The sequence below is a fragment of the Oncorhynchus nerka genome, linkage group LG2 (assembly GCF_034236695.1).
Source record: "Oncorhynchus nerka isolate Pitt River linkage group LG2, Oner_Uvic_2.0, whole genome shotgun sequence".
NCBI lineage: Eukaryota > Metazoa > Chordata > Actinopteri > Salmoniformes > Salmonidae > Oncorhynchus > Oncorhynchus nerka.
The window spans coordinates 78,375,172-78,391,525 of NC_088397.1; the positions used below are offsets into that span (position 1 = coordinate 78,375,172).

The 16,354-nt window shown below is 47.3% G+C and overlaps 1 protein-coding gene across 1 annotated transcript in view; it reads right to left on the bottom strand.

Moving 5' to 3' along the window:
* Positions 1-16,354, bottom strand: part of LOC115131688 (voltage-dependent calcium channel subunit alpha-2/delta-3-like) — a 108,592-nt gene that overhangs the window by 22,090 nt on the left and 70,148 nt on the right. The window contains exons 15-20 of the mRNA XM_065003102.1: positions 11,198-11,269; positions 10,975-11,055; positions 10,796-10,870; positions 8,725-8,808; positions 8,282-8,353; positions 8,107-8,168 (exon numbers count right to left, since the gene is read on the bottom strand). Coding sequence (XP_064859174.1) covers positions 8,107-8,168; positions 8,282-8,353; positions 8,725-8,808; positions 10,796-10,870; positions 10,975-11,055; positions 11,198-11,269 — 446 coding nt within the window. The remainder of the gene's footprint in view (positions 1-8,106; positions 8,169-8,281; positions 8,354-8,724; positions 8,809-10,795; positions 10,871-10,974; positions 11,056-11,197; positions 11,270-16,354) is intronic.

Sequence of the window (16,354 nt, forward strand, 5' to 3'; positions counted from 1 at the left end):
ACGGGCCTGGCACAGCTCCTGGTATATGTCTGTTACAGCTGGATGATTCAACAGACGTGACGGGCCTGGCACAGCTCCTGGTATATGTCTGTTACAGCTGGATGATTCAACAGATGTGACGGGCCTGGCACAGCCTGGTATATGTCTGGTATATGTCTGTTACAGCTGGTTACAGCTGGCGGTCAACAGATGTGACGGGCCTGGCACAGCTCCTGGTATATGTCTGTTACAGCTGGATGAGTCAACAGATGTGACGGGCCTGGCACAGCTCCTGGTATATGTCTGTTACAGCTGGATGAGTCAACAGATGTGGAGGGCCTGACACAGCTCCTGGTATATGTCTGTTACAGCTGGATGAGTCAACAGATGTGGCAGGGCCTGGCACAGCTCCTGGTATATGTCTGTTACAGCTGGATGATTCAACAGATGTGACTCCTGGTATATGGCCTGTGTCACAGCTCCTGGTATATGTCTGTTACAGCTGGATGAGTCAACAGATGTGACGGGCCTGGCACAGCTCCTGGTATATGTCTGTTACAGCTGGATGATTCAACAGATGTGACGGGCCTGGCACAGCTCCTGGTATATGTCTGTTACAGCTGGATGAGTCAACAGATGTGACGGGCCTGGCACAGCTCCTGGTATATGTCTGTTACAGCTGGATGAGTCAACAGACGTGGAGGGCCTGTCAACAGACGTGGAGGGCCTGGCACAGCTCCTGGTATATGTCTGTTACAGCTGGATGTGTCAACAGACGTGACGGGCCTGGCACAGCTCCTGGTATATGTCTGTTACAGCTGGATGATTCAACAGATGTGACGGGCCTGGCACAGCTCCTGGTATATGTCTGTTACAGCTGGATGATTCAACAGATGTGGAGGGCCTGGCACAGCTCCTGGTATATGTCTTTTACAGCTGGATGTGTCAACAGACGTGACGGGCCTGGCACAGCTCCTGGTATATGTCTGTTACAGCTGGATGATTCAACAGATGTGACAGGCCTGGCACAGCTCCTGGTATATGTCTGTTACAGCTGGATGATTCAACAGATGTGACGGGCCTGACACAGCTCCTGGTATATGTCTGTTACAGCTGGATGAGTCAACAGACATGGCAGGCCTGGCACAGCTCCTGGTATATGTCTGTTACAGCTGGATGATTCAACAGACGTGGCGGGCCTGGCACAGCTCCTGGTATATGTCTGTTACAGCTGGATGAGTCAACAGACGTGACGGGCCTGGCACAGCTCCTGGTATATGTCTGTTACAGCTGGATGAGTCAACAGACGTGGCGGGCCTGGCACAGCTCCTGGTATATGTCTGTTACAGCTGGATGAGTCAACAGACGTGGCGGGCCTGGCACAGCTCCTGGTATATTTCTGTTACAGCTGGATGATTCAACAGATGTGACGGACCTGGCACAGCTCCTGGTATATGTCTGTTACAGCTGGATGAGTCAACAGATGTGACGGGCCTGACACAGCTCCTGGTATATGTCTGTTACAGCTGGATGATTCAACAGATGTGACGGACCTGGCACAGCTCCTGGTATATGTCTGTTACAGCTGGATGATTCAACAGATGTGACGGGCCTGGCACAGCTCCTGGTATATGTCTGTTACAGCTGGATGTGTCAACAGACGTGACGGGCCTGGCACAGCTCCTGGTATATGTCTGTTACAGCTGGATGATTCAACAGATGTGACGGGCCTGACACAGCTCCTGGTATATGTCTGTTACAGCTGGATGATTCAACAGATGTGACAGGCCTGGCACAGCTCCTGGTATATGTCTGTTACAGCTGGATGAGTCAACAGATGTGGAGGGCCTGGCACAGCTCCTGGTATATGTCTGTTACAGCTGGATGAGTAAACAGATGTGGAGGGCCTGGCACAGCTCCTGGTATATGTCTGTTACAGCTGGATGAGTCAACAGATGTGACGGGCCTGGCACAGCTCCTGATATATGTCTGTTACAGCTGGATGAGTCAACAGATGTGACGGGCCTGGCACAGCTCCTGGTATATGTCTGTTACAGCTGGATGTGTCAACAGACGTGACGGGCCTGGCACAGCTCCTGGTAAATGTCTGTTACAGCTGGATGTGTCAACAGACGAGACGGGCCTGGCACAGCTCCTGGTATATGTCTGTTACAGCTGGATGTGTCAACAGACGTGACGGGCCTGGCACAGCTCCTGGTATATGTCTGTTACAGCTGGATGAGTAAACAGATGTGGAGGGCCTGACACAGCTCCTGATATATGTATGTTACAGCTGGATGATTCAACAGATGTGACGGGCCTGGCACAGCTCCTGGTATATGTCTGTTACAGCTGGATGTGTCAACAGACGTGACGGGCCTGGCACAGCTCCTGGTATATGTCTGTTACAGCTGGATGTGTCAACAGACGTGGACGGGCCTGGCACAGCTCCTGGTATATGTCTGTTACAGCTGGATGATTCAACAGATGTGACGGGCCTGGCACAGCTCTGGTATATGTCTGTTACAGCTGGATGAGTCAACAGATGTGGAGGGCCTGGCACAGCTCCTGATATATGTCTGTTACAGCTGGATGATTCAACAGATGTGGCGGGCCTGGCACAGCTCCTGGTATATGTCTGTTACAGCTGGATGAGTCAACAGATGTGACGGGCCTGGCACAGCTCCTGGTATATGTCTGTTACAGCTGGATGAGTCAACAGATGTGACGGGCCTGGCACAGCTCCTGGTATATGTCTGTTACAGCTGGATGATTCAACAGATGTGGGGGGCCTGGCACAGCTCCTGGTATATGTCTGTTACAGCTGGATGATTCAACAGATGTGACGGGCCTGACACAGCTCCTGGTATATGTCTGTTACAGCTGGATGATTCAACAGATGTGACGGGCCTGGCACAGCTCCTGGTATATGTCTGTTACAGCTGGATGATTCAACAGATGTGACGGGCCTGACACAGCTCCTGGTATATGTCTGTTACAGCTGGATGATTCAACAGACGTGACGGGCCTGGCACAGCTCCTGGTATATGTCTGTTACAGCTGGATGATTCAACAGACGTGACGGGCCTGGCACAGCTCCTGGTATATGTCTGTTACAGCTGGATGATTCAACAGATGTGACGGGCCTGGCACAGCTCCTGGTATATGTCTGTTACAGCTGGATGATTCAACAGATGTGACGGGCCTGGCACAGCTCCTGGTATATGTCTGTTACAGCTGGATGAGTCAACAGATGTGACGGGCCTGGCACAGCTCCTGGTATATGTCTGTTACAGCTGGATGAGTCAACAGATGTGACGGGCCTGACACAGCTCCTGGTATATGTCTGTTACAGCTGGATGAGTCAACAGATGTGGCGGGCCTGGCACAGCTCCTGGTATATGTCTGTTACAGCTGGATGATTCAACAGATGTGACGGGCCTGACACAGCTCCTGGTATATGTCTGTTACAGCTGGATGAGTCAAAAGATGTGACGGGCCTGGCACAGCTCCTGGTATATGTCTGTTACAGCTGGATGATTCAACAGATGTGACGGGCCTGGCACAGCTCCTGGTATATGTCTGTTACAGCTGGATGAGTCAACAGATGTGACGGGCCTGGCACAGCTCCTGGTATATGTCTGTTACAGCTCGATGAGTCAACAGACGTGGAGGGCCTGGCACAGCTCCTGGTATATGTCTGTTACAGCTGGATGTGTCAACAGACGTGACGGGCCTGGCACAGCTCCTGGTATATGTCTGTTACAGCTGGATGATTCAACAGATGTGACGGGCCTGGCACAGCTCCTGGTATATGTCTGTTACAGCTGGATGATTCAACAGATGTGGAGGGCCTGGCACAGCTCCTGGTATATGTCTGTTACAGCTGGATGTGTCAACAGACGTGACGGGCCTGGCACAGCTCCTGGTATATGTCTGTTACAGCTGGATGATTCAACAGATGTGACAGGCCTGGCACAGCTCCTGGTATATGTCTGTTACAGATGGATGATTCAACAGATGTGACAGGCCTGGCACAGCTCCTGGTATATGTCTGTTACAGCTGGATGAGTCAACAGATGTGGAGGGCCTGGCACAGCTCCTGGTATATGTCTGTTACAGCTGGATGAGTCAACAGACGTGGCGGGCCTGGCACAGCTCCTGGTATATGTCTGTTGCAGCTGGATGATTCAACAGATGTGACGGGCCTGGCACAGCTCCTGGTATATGTCTGTTACAGCTGGATGAGTCAACAGATGTGGCGGGCCTGGCACAGCTCCTGGTATATGTCTGTTACAGCTGGATGATTCAACAGATGTGACGGGCCTGACACAGCTCCTGGTATATGTCTGTTACAGCTGGATGAGTCAACAGATGTGACGGGCCTGGCACAGCTCCTGGTATATGTCTGTTACAGCTGGATGATTCAACAGATGTGACGGGCCTGGCACAGCTCCTGGTATATGTCTGTTACAGCTGGATGAGTCAACAGATGTGACGGGCCTTGCACAGCTCCTGGTATATGTCTGTTACAGCTGGATGAGTCAACAGACGTGGAGGGCCTGGCACAGCTCCTGGTATATGTCTGTTACAGCTGGATGTGTCAACAGACGTGACGGGCCTGGCACAGCTCCTGGTATATGTCTGTTACAGCTGGATGATTCAACAGATGTGACGGGCCTGGCACAGCTCCTGGTATATGTCTGTTACAGCTGGATGATTCAACAGATGTGGAGGGCCTGGCACAGCTCCTGGTATATGTCTGTTACAGCTGGATGTGTCAACAGACGTGACGGGCCTGGCACAGCTCCTGGTATATGTCTGTTACAGCTGGATGATTCAACAGATGTGACAGGCCTGGCACAGCTCCTGGTATATGTCTGTTACAGATGGATGATTCAACAGATGTGACAGGCCTGGCACAGCTCCTGGTATATGTCTGTTACAGCTGGATGAGTCAACAGATGTGGAGGGCCTGGCACAGCTCCTGGTATATGTCTGTTACAGCTGGATGAGTCAACAGACGTGGCGGGCCTGGCACAGCTCCTGGTATATGTCTGTTGCAGCTGGATGATTCAACAGATGTGACGGGCCTGGCACAGCTCCTGGTATATGTCTGTTACAGCTGGATGAGTCAACAGATGTGACGGGCCTGGCACAGCTCCTGGTATATGTCTGTTACAGCTGGATGAGTCAACAGATGTGACGGGCCTGGCACAGCTCCTGGTATATGTCTGTTACAGCTGGATGAGTCAACAGATGTGGCGGGCCTGGCACAGCTCCTGGTATATGTCTGTTACAGCTGGATGAGTCAACAGATGTGACGGGCCTGGCACAGCTCCTGGTATATGTCTGTTACAGCTGGATGATTCAACAGATGTGACGGGCCTGGCACAGCTCCTGGTATATGTCTGTTACAGCTGGATGAGTCAACAGACGTGGCGGGCCTGGCACAGCTCCTGGTATATGTCTGTTACAGCTGGATGATTCAACAGACGTGACGGGCCTGGCACAGCTCCTGGTATATGTCTGTTACAGCTGGATGAGTCAACAGATGTGACGGGCCTGGCACAGCTCCTGGTATATGTCTGTTACAGCTGGATGAGTCAACAGATGTGGCGGGCCGGGCACAGCTCCTGGTATATGTCTGTTACAGCTGGATGAGTCAACAGACGTGGAGGGCCTGGCACAGCTCCTGGTATATTTGTCTGTTACAGCTGGATGTATATGTCACAGCTGGATCAACAGACATGGCAGGCCTGGCACAGTCATGTCTGTTACAGGACGGGCCTGGCACAGCTCCTGGTATATGTCTGCTTATGTCACAGCTGGATGTGTCAACAGACGTGACGGGCCTGGCACAGCTCCTGGTATATGTCTGTTACAGCTGGATGATTCAACAGACATGGCAGGCCTGGCACAGCTCCTGGTATATGTCTGTTACAGCTGGATTATTCAACAGACATGGCAGGCCTGGCACAGCTCCTGGTATATGTCTGTTACAGCTGGATGATTCAACAGATGTGGAGGGCCTGGCACAGCTCCTGGTATATGTCTGTTACAGCTGGATGATTCAACAGACATGGCAGGCCTGGCACAGCTCCTGGTATATGTCTGTTACAGCTGGATGAGTCAACAGACATGGCAGGCCTGGCACAGCTCCTGGTATATGTCTGTTACAGCTGGATGATTCAACAGATGTGGAGGGCCTGGCACAGCTCCTGGTATATGTCTGTTACAGCTGGATGTGTCAACAGACGTGACGGGCCTGGCACAGCTCCTGGTATATGTCTGTTACAGCTGGATGATTCAACAGACATGGCAGGCCTGGCACAGCTCCTGGTATATGTCTGTTACAGCTGGATTATTCAACAGACATGGCAGGCCTGGCACAGCTCCTGGTATATGTCTGTTACAGCTGGATGATTCAACAGATGTGGAGGGCCTGGCACAGCTCCTGGTATATGTCTGTTACAGCTGGATGATTCAACAGACATGGCAGGCCTGGCACAGCTCCTGGTATATGTCTGTTACAGCTGGATGAGTCAACAGACATGGCAGGCCTGGCACAGCTCCTGGTATGTCCGTTAAGGTTTATGGGGGTTAATTAAGGAAGACATCCTCTTCTGCAAACCAGGACAACAGGAGAGGATATGTTTAAAGTACTGGACATCTTTGTGACATCTAATGGACTTTGGTGGTCAAGATGTGTTGGTATCTGTACTGATGGTGCAAAAGCCATGACAGGGAGACGTAGTGGAGTGGTAACGCGCCTGCAAGTAGTTGCTCCCAACGCCACTTGGGTACACTGCAGCATCCACCGAGAGGCTTTTGCTGCCAAGGGAATGCCTGACAGCTTGAAAGACATTTTGGACACTACAGTTAAATTGGTTCACTTTGTTAAAGCAAGACCCCTGAACTCTCGTGTATTTGCAGCATTATGCAATGACATGGGCAGCGACCACGTAACGCATTTACAACATACAGAAGTGCGCTGGTTATCAAGGGACAAAGTATTGACATGTTTTTTTTAAAATTGAGAGACGAGCTTAATGTTTTCTTTGCTGACCATGATTTTCACTTGTCTGACCACTTGCATGATGAAGAGTTTCTCACACGACTGGCCTATCTGGGTGGTGTTTTTTCTCGCCTGAATTATCTGAATCTAGGATTACAGGGACTCTCCGCAACTTTATTCCATGTGCGGGACAAAATTGAGGCTATGATTAAGAAGTTGGAGCTCTTTTCTGTCTGCATTAACAAGGACAATTCACAGGTCTTTCCATCATTGTATGCTTTTTTGTGTGCAAATGAACTCAAATGTGATATAGCGAAGCACTTGAGTTTAAAAAATATATATATATTTTACCTTTATTTAACTAGGCAAGTCAGTTAAGAACAGATTCTTATTTTCAATGACGGCCTAGGAACAGTGGGTTAACTGCCTGTTCAGGGGCAGGACGACAGATTTGTACCTTGTCAGCTTGGGGGTTTGAATTCTCAACCTTCCGGTTACTAGTCCAACACTCTAACCACTAGGCTACCCTGCCGCCCTAGTAAGCTGGGTGCGCAATTACGCAGGTACTTTCTCGTAACGGACTACACAAACAACTGGATTCATTATCCCTGCCTCCAGTCCATTTAACGATATCTGAACAAGAGAACCTCATCGAAATTGCAACAAGCGGTTATGTGAAAATTGAATTTAATCAGAAGCCACTGACAGATTTCTGGATTGAGCTGCGCTCAGAGTTTCTTGCCTTGGCAAATCTCGCAGCTAAGACACTGATGCCCTTTGCAACCACGTACCTATGTGAGTGTGGATTCTCGGCCCTCACTAGCATGAAAACTAAATACAGGCACAGACTGTGTGTGGAAAATGATTTAAGCCAGACTCTCTCCAATACAACCTAACATTGCAGAGTTATGTGCATCCTTTCAAAAAAAAGTTTGGGAATCACTGATCTAAAGGATGATCAATGGAAACAGGATGCACCTGAGCTCAATTTCGAGTCTCATAGCAAAGGGTCTGAATGTGGAAAAAGTCAAGGGGTCTGAATACTTGTCGAATGCACTGTACATTAAACATTAGAGAATGTATCAAGATAAATAGGAAACTGCGCAAACCTGAAGGGAGTTCCCTTGACCTCAGTGTAGTAGTAGTCATTGTGCATCTTCAGCAGACGTTTCTGATAGCACAGAGGAAAGCACGATGCATGAGGACTCATCCACTGATTTCATTACAGTCCACAGTCTTTGATATACAGTAACTGTAAGAGTCATTCTCCTCCTCCCGTCTCACCCCTTTGTCCACTGTCTTCTTCACTTCCATGGAGAAAGTCCCCGTCTTCCTGTTGACCATGGCATTACGCAGCTGAAACAGAAAAACAAGCTGTAAGGAGTCTGTGCAGTTCTGGTGTCATCATTATTAGACACCAGGAGGTGTTATATTTGTTCAGTTTGATCAGACCAGCATTCAATCAGAGGCGCGTTACAGAGTAACACACCTTTTAAAGGTAATTTACGCTTGAGCCGACATCCGCAGCGTTTACCATGAATGTGATTTCCACTAATGTCTGGGACATTGCTTTTAAAAGGCACCTTGTTGGCTGTCCAGTGTGCTACTATATAACACGCCCTGGATTGAATACTGTCAATAGTATTATTATTTCAAATGAAACCAGTCTGTCTGTATTAGGAATCAGATGTGTGTATAAAGTTTGTTATGTCAGGGTTTAGACGTACAAAGTCATCCTTGTCCTCCCACTCCACCTCGGACAGGTCCACACTGCTGTAGTTGGGTTTCCTCCTCTTCTGGCCCTTCTGGTACTGAGGCACAGAGGAACACACATTTGAGAGAAACAGTTTCAGATTTTGGTTGCACTGTGGATGTTCTGTGTAAACAGCGCATTTCAGGCCTCCCGAGTGGTGCAGTGGTCTAACACACTGAATCGTAGTTGCTAGCTGTGCCACTAGAGATCCTGATTCGAGTCCAGGCTCTGTCGCAGCCGGCCGCGAACGGGAGACCGAAGGGGCGGTGCACAATTGTCCCAACGTCGTCTGGGTTAGGGTAGGGTTTGGCCGGCAGGGATGTCCTTGTCACTTCACGCTCTAACGACTCCTGTGGCGGGCCGGGCACATGCACGCTGACACGGTCGCCAGGTGTACGATGTTTCCTCCGACACATTGGTGTGGCTGGCTTCCGGGTTAAGTGGGCATTGTGTCAAGAAGCAGTGCGGCTTGGTTGAGTTGTATTTCGGAGGACGCATGGCTCTCTACCTTCGCCTCTGCCGAGTCCGTACGGGAGTTGCAGTGACGAGACAAGACTGTAACTACCAATTGGATACCACGAAATTGGGGAGAAAAAGGGGTAAAAGTTTTTACAAATTCTAATAAAATGAAACACATTTCAGAGTGAACCTTTTATAAGGCCTCACTAACTTTGCTCAAAACCAGAACACTCCTAGCCTGATCAAGCAGACTGACTCACTGCGCAGAATGTTGACCGCTCAAACAGAATGTTGACCGCTCAAACAGAATGTTGACCGCTCAAACAGAATGTTGAGCTATAGTGTCATCAGGCTGGTTCCACCAGGTTAGAAGTCCCCAGTTCAATAACGCCCAATTGATCAGTTCATTCAACAACCAATAACATAAAAACATCCAGTCCAATAGAGTCTGGTTCAAGATCAGAATACACCACCCACAGTCACATCACAGTCTACGACACAGAAAAACCCACACAGGGGCGCTAATATTACACAGACACTGTTACACACAGATCCACTAGAACATGTTTCCAGTGGGAACCCAAGCAGGATCCCAGAGAGTAAGTGTCTATGGTCTAGTCTACAGTTACAGGTGAGTGTCTATGGTCTAGTCTACAGTTACAGGTGAGTGTCTATGGTCTAGTCTACAGTTACAGGTGAGTGTCTATGGTCTAGTCTACAGTTACAGGTGAGTGTCTATGGTCTAGTCTACAGTTACAGGTGAGTGTCTATGGTCTAGTCTACAGTTACAGGTGAGTGTCTATGGTCTAGTCTACAGTTACAGGTGAGTGTCTATGGTCTAGTCTACAGTTACAGGTGAGTGTCTATGGTCTAGTCTACAGTTACAGGTGAGTGTCTATGGTCTAGTCTACAGTTACAGGTGAGTGTCTATGGTCTAGACTACAGTTACAGGTGAGTGTCTATGGTCTAGTCTACAGTTACAGGTGAGTGTCTATGGTCTAGTCTACAGTTACAGGTGAGTGTCTATGGTCTAGTCTACAGTTACAGGTGAGTGTCTATGGTCTAGTCTACAGTTACAGGTGAGTGTCTATGGTCTAGTCTACAGTTACAGGTGAGTGTCTATGGTGCAGTCTACAGTTACAGGTGAGTGTCTATGGTCTAGTCTACAGTTACAGGTGAGTGTCTATGGTCTAGTCTACAGTTACAGGTGAGTGTCTATGGTGCAGTCTATGCATAGGACAGTTACAGGACAGGAGGGTTACCTCAGGGTTACTGTTAGCTCAGTTAGCCAGGGCCAGCCAGACCTACAGTACTATCAATGGTCTGTATCCCTCCCTATATCAAAGGAAAAGGCGAGGATTATAGATTGCTACCGAGCAAGTTGGGAGGCTCACTCACTCAAACTGGTTCTGTTTTTAAAAACAGTCATATTCATTGGCGGCATTATATGTATTAACAATTCAATGAACCGCTCTCCTGCTTTCTATATAGTACAAGGTGTAGGTGCAGGTTAGGGCTAATGCAATGTTGTGGCAAGGTTACAGTTAAGGTTAGGGGACAAGTGTGTTTAGGAGACAGTGTATTACCAGTGGCCTCAGGTCTGGATGGGTCAGGATGTAGCCGTTGTTAGTGATGGCAAACGCGTAACCGTGGATACCCAGCTGAAGGCACACAAATAATATAGAGATAATTGATTACATGAAGTAGAGTGTATGAGAACAGTAAATGACAATGCGTCATAACTTTGGGTTATTAGACACTGTACCAGGTGTTTAGGGATGATCTTCATAAGTTCCTGTAGGGGAATGTCCGTGCCCACTACCCCTAGGAGAATACCCTGGTTCTTCTGTACGGAGAGGAGAAACAGACAAGACTCAATGACAGAGAGAGAGACAGACTCAATGAGTATCACACAGACAATCAGATGGACAGAAAGAAAGAAAAATACAGACTGACAGACAGACACCCACAAAGACACACACACTTACCGTCTCGTTCTTGGTGCTGAACACAGGCATGGCCACAGTGGTCATCAGGCTGGGGCCCTTCTTGTTTCTGGACTAAGACAGAACACAGTGTCAGAGACCATGTCTACTGAGATTCCTTATGTTTTAACTATCATAGGCTGTTGCTACAGTATTCTCTTTCTGACTGATGCTAAATGCTAATCTGAGTCAACAGAGGAATATAAGCAACAATATCCATCCGTGCCAAGTTTTCACCAAAATAGATTTCACCAAACAGACATGTTTATACAAAATAAATATGTCTGGCGGGCGGCAGGTAGCCTAGTGGTTAGAGACAGGTAGCCTAGTGGTTAGAGACAGGTAGCCTAGTGGTTAGAGACAGGTAGCCTAGTGGTTAGAGACAGGTAGCCTAGTGGTTAGAGACAGGTAGCCTAGTGGTTAGAGTCAGGTAGCCTAGTGGTTAGAGACAGGTAGCCTAGTGGTTAGAGACAGGTAGCCTAGTGGTTAGAGACAGGTAGCCTAGTGGTTAGAGACAGGTAGCCTAGTGGTTAGAGACAGGTAGCCTAGTGGTTAGAGACAGGTAGCCTAGTGGTTAGAGACAGGTAGCCTAGTGGTTAGAGACAGGTAGCCTAGTGGTTAGAGACAGGTAGCCTAGTGGTTAGAGACAGGTAGCCTAGTGGTTAGAGACAGGTAGCCTAGTGGTTAGAGTCAGGTAGCCTAGTGGTTAGAGACAGGTAGCCTAGTGGTTAGAGACAGGTAGCCTAGTGGTTAGAGACAGGTAGCCTAGTGGTTAGAGACAGGTAGCCTAGTGGTTAGAGTCAGGTAGCCTAGTGGTTAGAGACAGGTAGCCTAGTGGTTAGAGACAGGTAGCCTAGTGGTTAGAGACAGGTAGCCTAGTGGTTAGAGACAGGTAGCCTAGTGGTTAGAGACAGGTAGCCTAGTGGTTAGAGACAGGTAGCCTAGTGGTTAGAGACAGGTAGCCTAGTGGTTAGAGACAGGTAGCCTAGTGGTTAGAGACAGGTAGCCTAGTGGTTAGAGTCAGGTAGCCTAGTGGTTAGAGACAGGTAGCCTAGTGATTAGAGACAGGTAGCCTAGTGGTTAGAGTCAGGTAGCCTAGTGATTAGAGACAGGTAGCCTAGTGGTTAGAGACAGGTAGCCTAGTGGTTAGAGACAGGTAGCCTAGTGGTTAGAGACAGGTAGCCTAGTGGTTAGAGTCAGGTAGCCTAGTGGTTAGAGACAGGTAGCCTAGTGGTTAGAGACAGGTAGCCTAGTGGTTAGAGTCAGGTAGCCTAGTGATTAGAGACAGGTAGCCTAGTGGTTAGAGACAGGTAGCCTAGTGGTTAGAGACAGGTAGCCTAGTGGTTAGAGACAGGTAGCCTAGTGGTTAGAGACAGGTAGCCTAGTGGTTAGAGACAGGTAGCCTAGTGGTTAGAGACAGGTAGCCTAGTGGTTAGAGTCAGGTAGCCTAGTGGTTAGAGACAGGTAGCCTAGTGGTTAGAGACAGGTAGCCTAGTGGTTAGAGTCAGGTAGCCTAGTGGTTAGAGACAGGTAGCCTAGTGGTTAGAGACAGGTAGCCTAGTGGTTAGAGACAGGTAGCCTAGTGGTTAGAGACAGGTAGCCTAGTGGTTAGAGTCAGGTAGCCTAGTGGTTAGAGACAGGTAGCCTAGTGGTTAGAGACAGGTAGCCTAGTGGTTAGAGTCAGGTAGCCTAGTGATTAGAGACAGGTAGCCTAGTGGTTAGAGACAGGTAGTAGCCTAGTGGTTAGAGACAGGTAGCCTAGTGGTTAGAGTCAGGTAGCCTAGTGGTTAGAGACAGGTAGCCTAGTGGTTAGAGACAGGTAGCCTAGTGGTTAGAGACAGGTCGCCTAGTGGTTAGAGTCAGGTAGCCTAGTGGTTAGAGACAGGTAGCCTAGTGGTTAGAGACAGGTAGCCTAGTGGTTAGAGACAGGTAGCCTAGTGGTTAGAGACAGGTAGCCTAGTGGTTAGACAGGTAGCCTAGTGGTTAGAGACAGGTAGCCTAGTGGTTAGAGACAGGTAGCCTAGTGGTTAGAGTGTTGGACTAGTAACTGAATGGTTGCAGGAACAAATCTCTGAGGTAAAAAATCAGTCGTTCTGCCCCTGAACAAGGCAGTTAACCCACTGTTCCTAGGCCCTCATTGAAAATAATAATTTGTTCTTAACTGACTTGCCTAGTTAAATAAAGGTAAAATAAAAAATAAATAAAATAGAAGACAGTCTCAGAGCTCCCAACTCTCATGCATTGGCTGTGAGACACGTATTTGACCCTCTTGTCACACTCACACGCCACACCTCTTATATCTCACGCAGTGAAAAGTACTGTATTTATTTTTCTAATTAGTCCATTGTATAGTCAGTGTGTTAACTTTTCAACTATACTCCAAATATTTTTGAAATCGTAGCATTTGCACCTGCAACTTAACATCATGAGTAGAACCTCTATCATTGTCCTGTTTTACCACAGCACTGTGAACCGCGGCACATTGAAGCATATGATTGGTCTATTTATGTAAGGGATCAAGGGAATTGGATGTGCATTTCAAAGAAACACCCCTCAAGATTAGGAGAGTGGAGCTGAATGGAGAGAGAGAACGTTCTCAGCTGAGTTTATCAAACTGTAAAAAGAGCAGCATGGTAGCTGTTTTATATACACTGTTGTCAATCAAATTACAATATGTTTTAGCAGGGAAGTTTAGTAGAGTGACCTGATTTGTAACTATGAAAATAATTTTGTCAAACATATTGTGAACCCCAAAGTGTACGTTTGATTCTAGAGGAGGGACAATAAATATTACAGTCATTTGGTTATGGCGTAGAGGCAGATTCATTTAATTTTGTCTTCAGGAGATTTTATTATATATTTACTTTATTTAGTCTGATCAGTGGAACAATTATCATTCTTAACAATGGGCTAACATCTAGGGTAATTAGTGTGCTTGCCAGTAGAAGCACTACTGTTATTCCCCACATTTATTTTATTATTCCACTTCTTGTACACTTTGCCAGTGTAATCTGATTAGCCTACTTGTGTTTGTGAAAATGGATAATATGGGGCTATGTATTTTTGCAGCCATTCATGGACAGTTTTGAATAAGTCATACAAATAAGCATTGGATATTAAATGCTCCAGGCCTCAAGTATAATTTTGGAAATGTTATTATTGTGCACAAGCTAGGCAGAGATGGTAGGTGGACTCACAACTCGTAAACACATCACATAATGTCTATGTAGAGTAAGAGAATGACAAGGTTCTTCAACTAGTGTGCATAAACCACCTGAATATTGATATTCATTAGACTCTTCTTGAAGGTTGGATGATTTTGAGAAATGAATTGTTATAACAAATACATTATAACAATAACATCCAGTACTTTCTTCCAGTCCTATTTTAAAAAGCTCACCCAATTTACACAATCTTTGTGTGCTTACCTTGAAAACAATCTATGGACAAGGAGACTGCGATCTATGATTTGCTTACCCACTGCCATCAACCATTAATATAAACACTTCCTGTACAGAGCCTTGGTGTGGTGGTAAAACTCCCCACACATGTTGCATATAACTTTCAACCTGAGAACAGGGATCAATCCCTGCTTCCAACCCTTCCCATCTCATTACTGTCTGAAGGAAGTGTCAAACCACCTAAAAAGTAACAAAGTCATCACATTTTGAGTGTTCATTTAATGTTCAAAGTATCCTGAATACACCTGACCTGTGGTGTATTTGTTTTTGATGTTCCACCCTGGTCATAGACCTAACTAAATCCATGTCAAAATGCATAGAATTGTGGGAAATGAGCTTTAAAACAGTACCATTTTACAACCCCCCATCTAGGGGTTGTGCCAGGGAGCAATGAAATTATCATATTACATCTCACTCCAAGTTTTCTTCAAAATTTGGAAGCACTGAAGTCTGGACTATAACACTATGGTTAATGTTGCTCGTAGTTTGTGGCTTTCCAGTACATTTATAGTGAAGCTCCGGTTTAGAGCAATCCCCAGTGTTTCTTGTTTGGCTGAGAGCGGGGCTATGCTCAGCAGAATGAGAAGTGACTTGACTAAACACATGAGCTGTCACGTTGGCATGAAGGATTGGGAGACAGATGCAGGAATGCATAATCGTTTTTTAAATTAAACCCAAATTACAGCGTGCCGTGTAAAGGCACGGGGACGAAGACCAAACAAATCCGTAACAAAACACAGGGTAGAAACCCAAAACAAAAGAGCGAGGAGTACCTTGAATAAATAACACACGCGCACAATGATTAACACACGGGACGAGACCCGTAATCATCTGCGCAATCCACAAGGGCACGAAAGCCAAAACACACAGCACAGGTACTCACACGCACCAACGGACAATGTAACAATAATGGACAGTCCAATGGAAACCAAAGGGCACACTTATACAAGTACTAATCAGTGGGAATAGGGGACAGGTGTGCGCAATGAAAGTTCCGGAGGCATCTGTGACATGAGCTCACTGAAACTAGGTCTGCTATTCCCTCACAGGCTCATGGACACAGCTGTGACTGTGTGTACTGGGTGTGATTGTGTGGCTATTTGTGTGTGGGAGTGAGTGTGAGTTTGCCTAAAAGAGAGGGAGTGTGTGTGAGTGTGCGTGTACTGTGTATATGTATGTGGCTGTTTGTGTGCAGGATAGAATGTGTATTGCAAAAAAGAGCGTGTCCATGTATAGTACAGAACATGTGTCGGGGAGAGGTAGTGAACTGTGTAGGGTACTAAGGTACTGGATTACTAAGGTACTAGGGTACTAGGCTACATAGGTGCTAGGGTATTAGGGTACTAAGGTACTAAGGTACTAAGGTAGTCTCTGTATGGTACCAGGGTACTAAGGTACTAGAGTACTAGGGTACAAAGGTAATAGGGTATTAGGGTACTAAGGTACTAGGGTACTAAGGTAGTCTCTGTATGGTACTAGGGTACTAGGGTACAAAGGTACCAAGGTGCTAGGGTACTAAGATAGTACCCCAGTACCATACAGAGGCTATCTTAGTACCCTAGCACCTTGGTACCTTTGTACCCTAGTACTTTAGAACCCCAGTACCATACAGAGGCTAAAGTACTAGGGTACTAGGGTACTAAGGTAGTCTCTGTATGGTACTAGGGGACTAGGGGACTAAGGTACTAAGGTGGGAGAA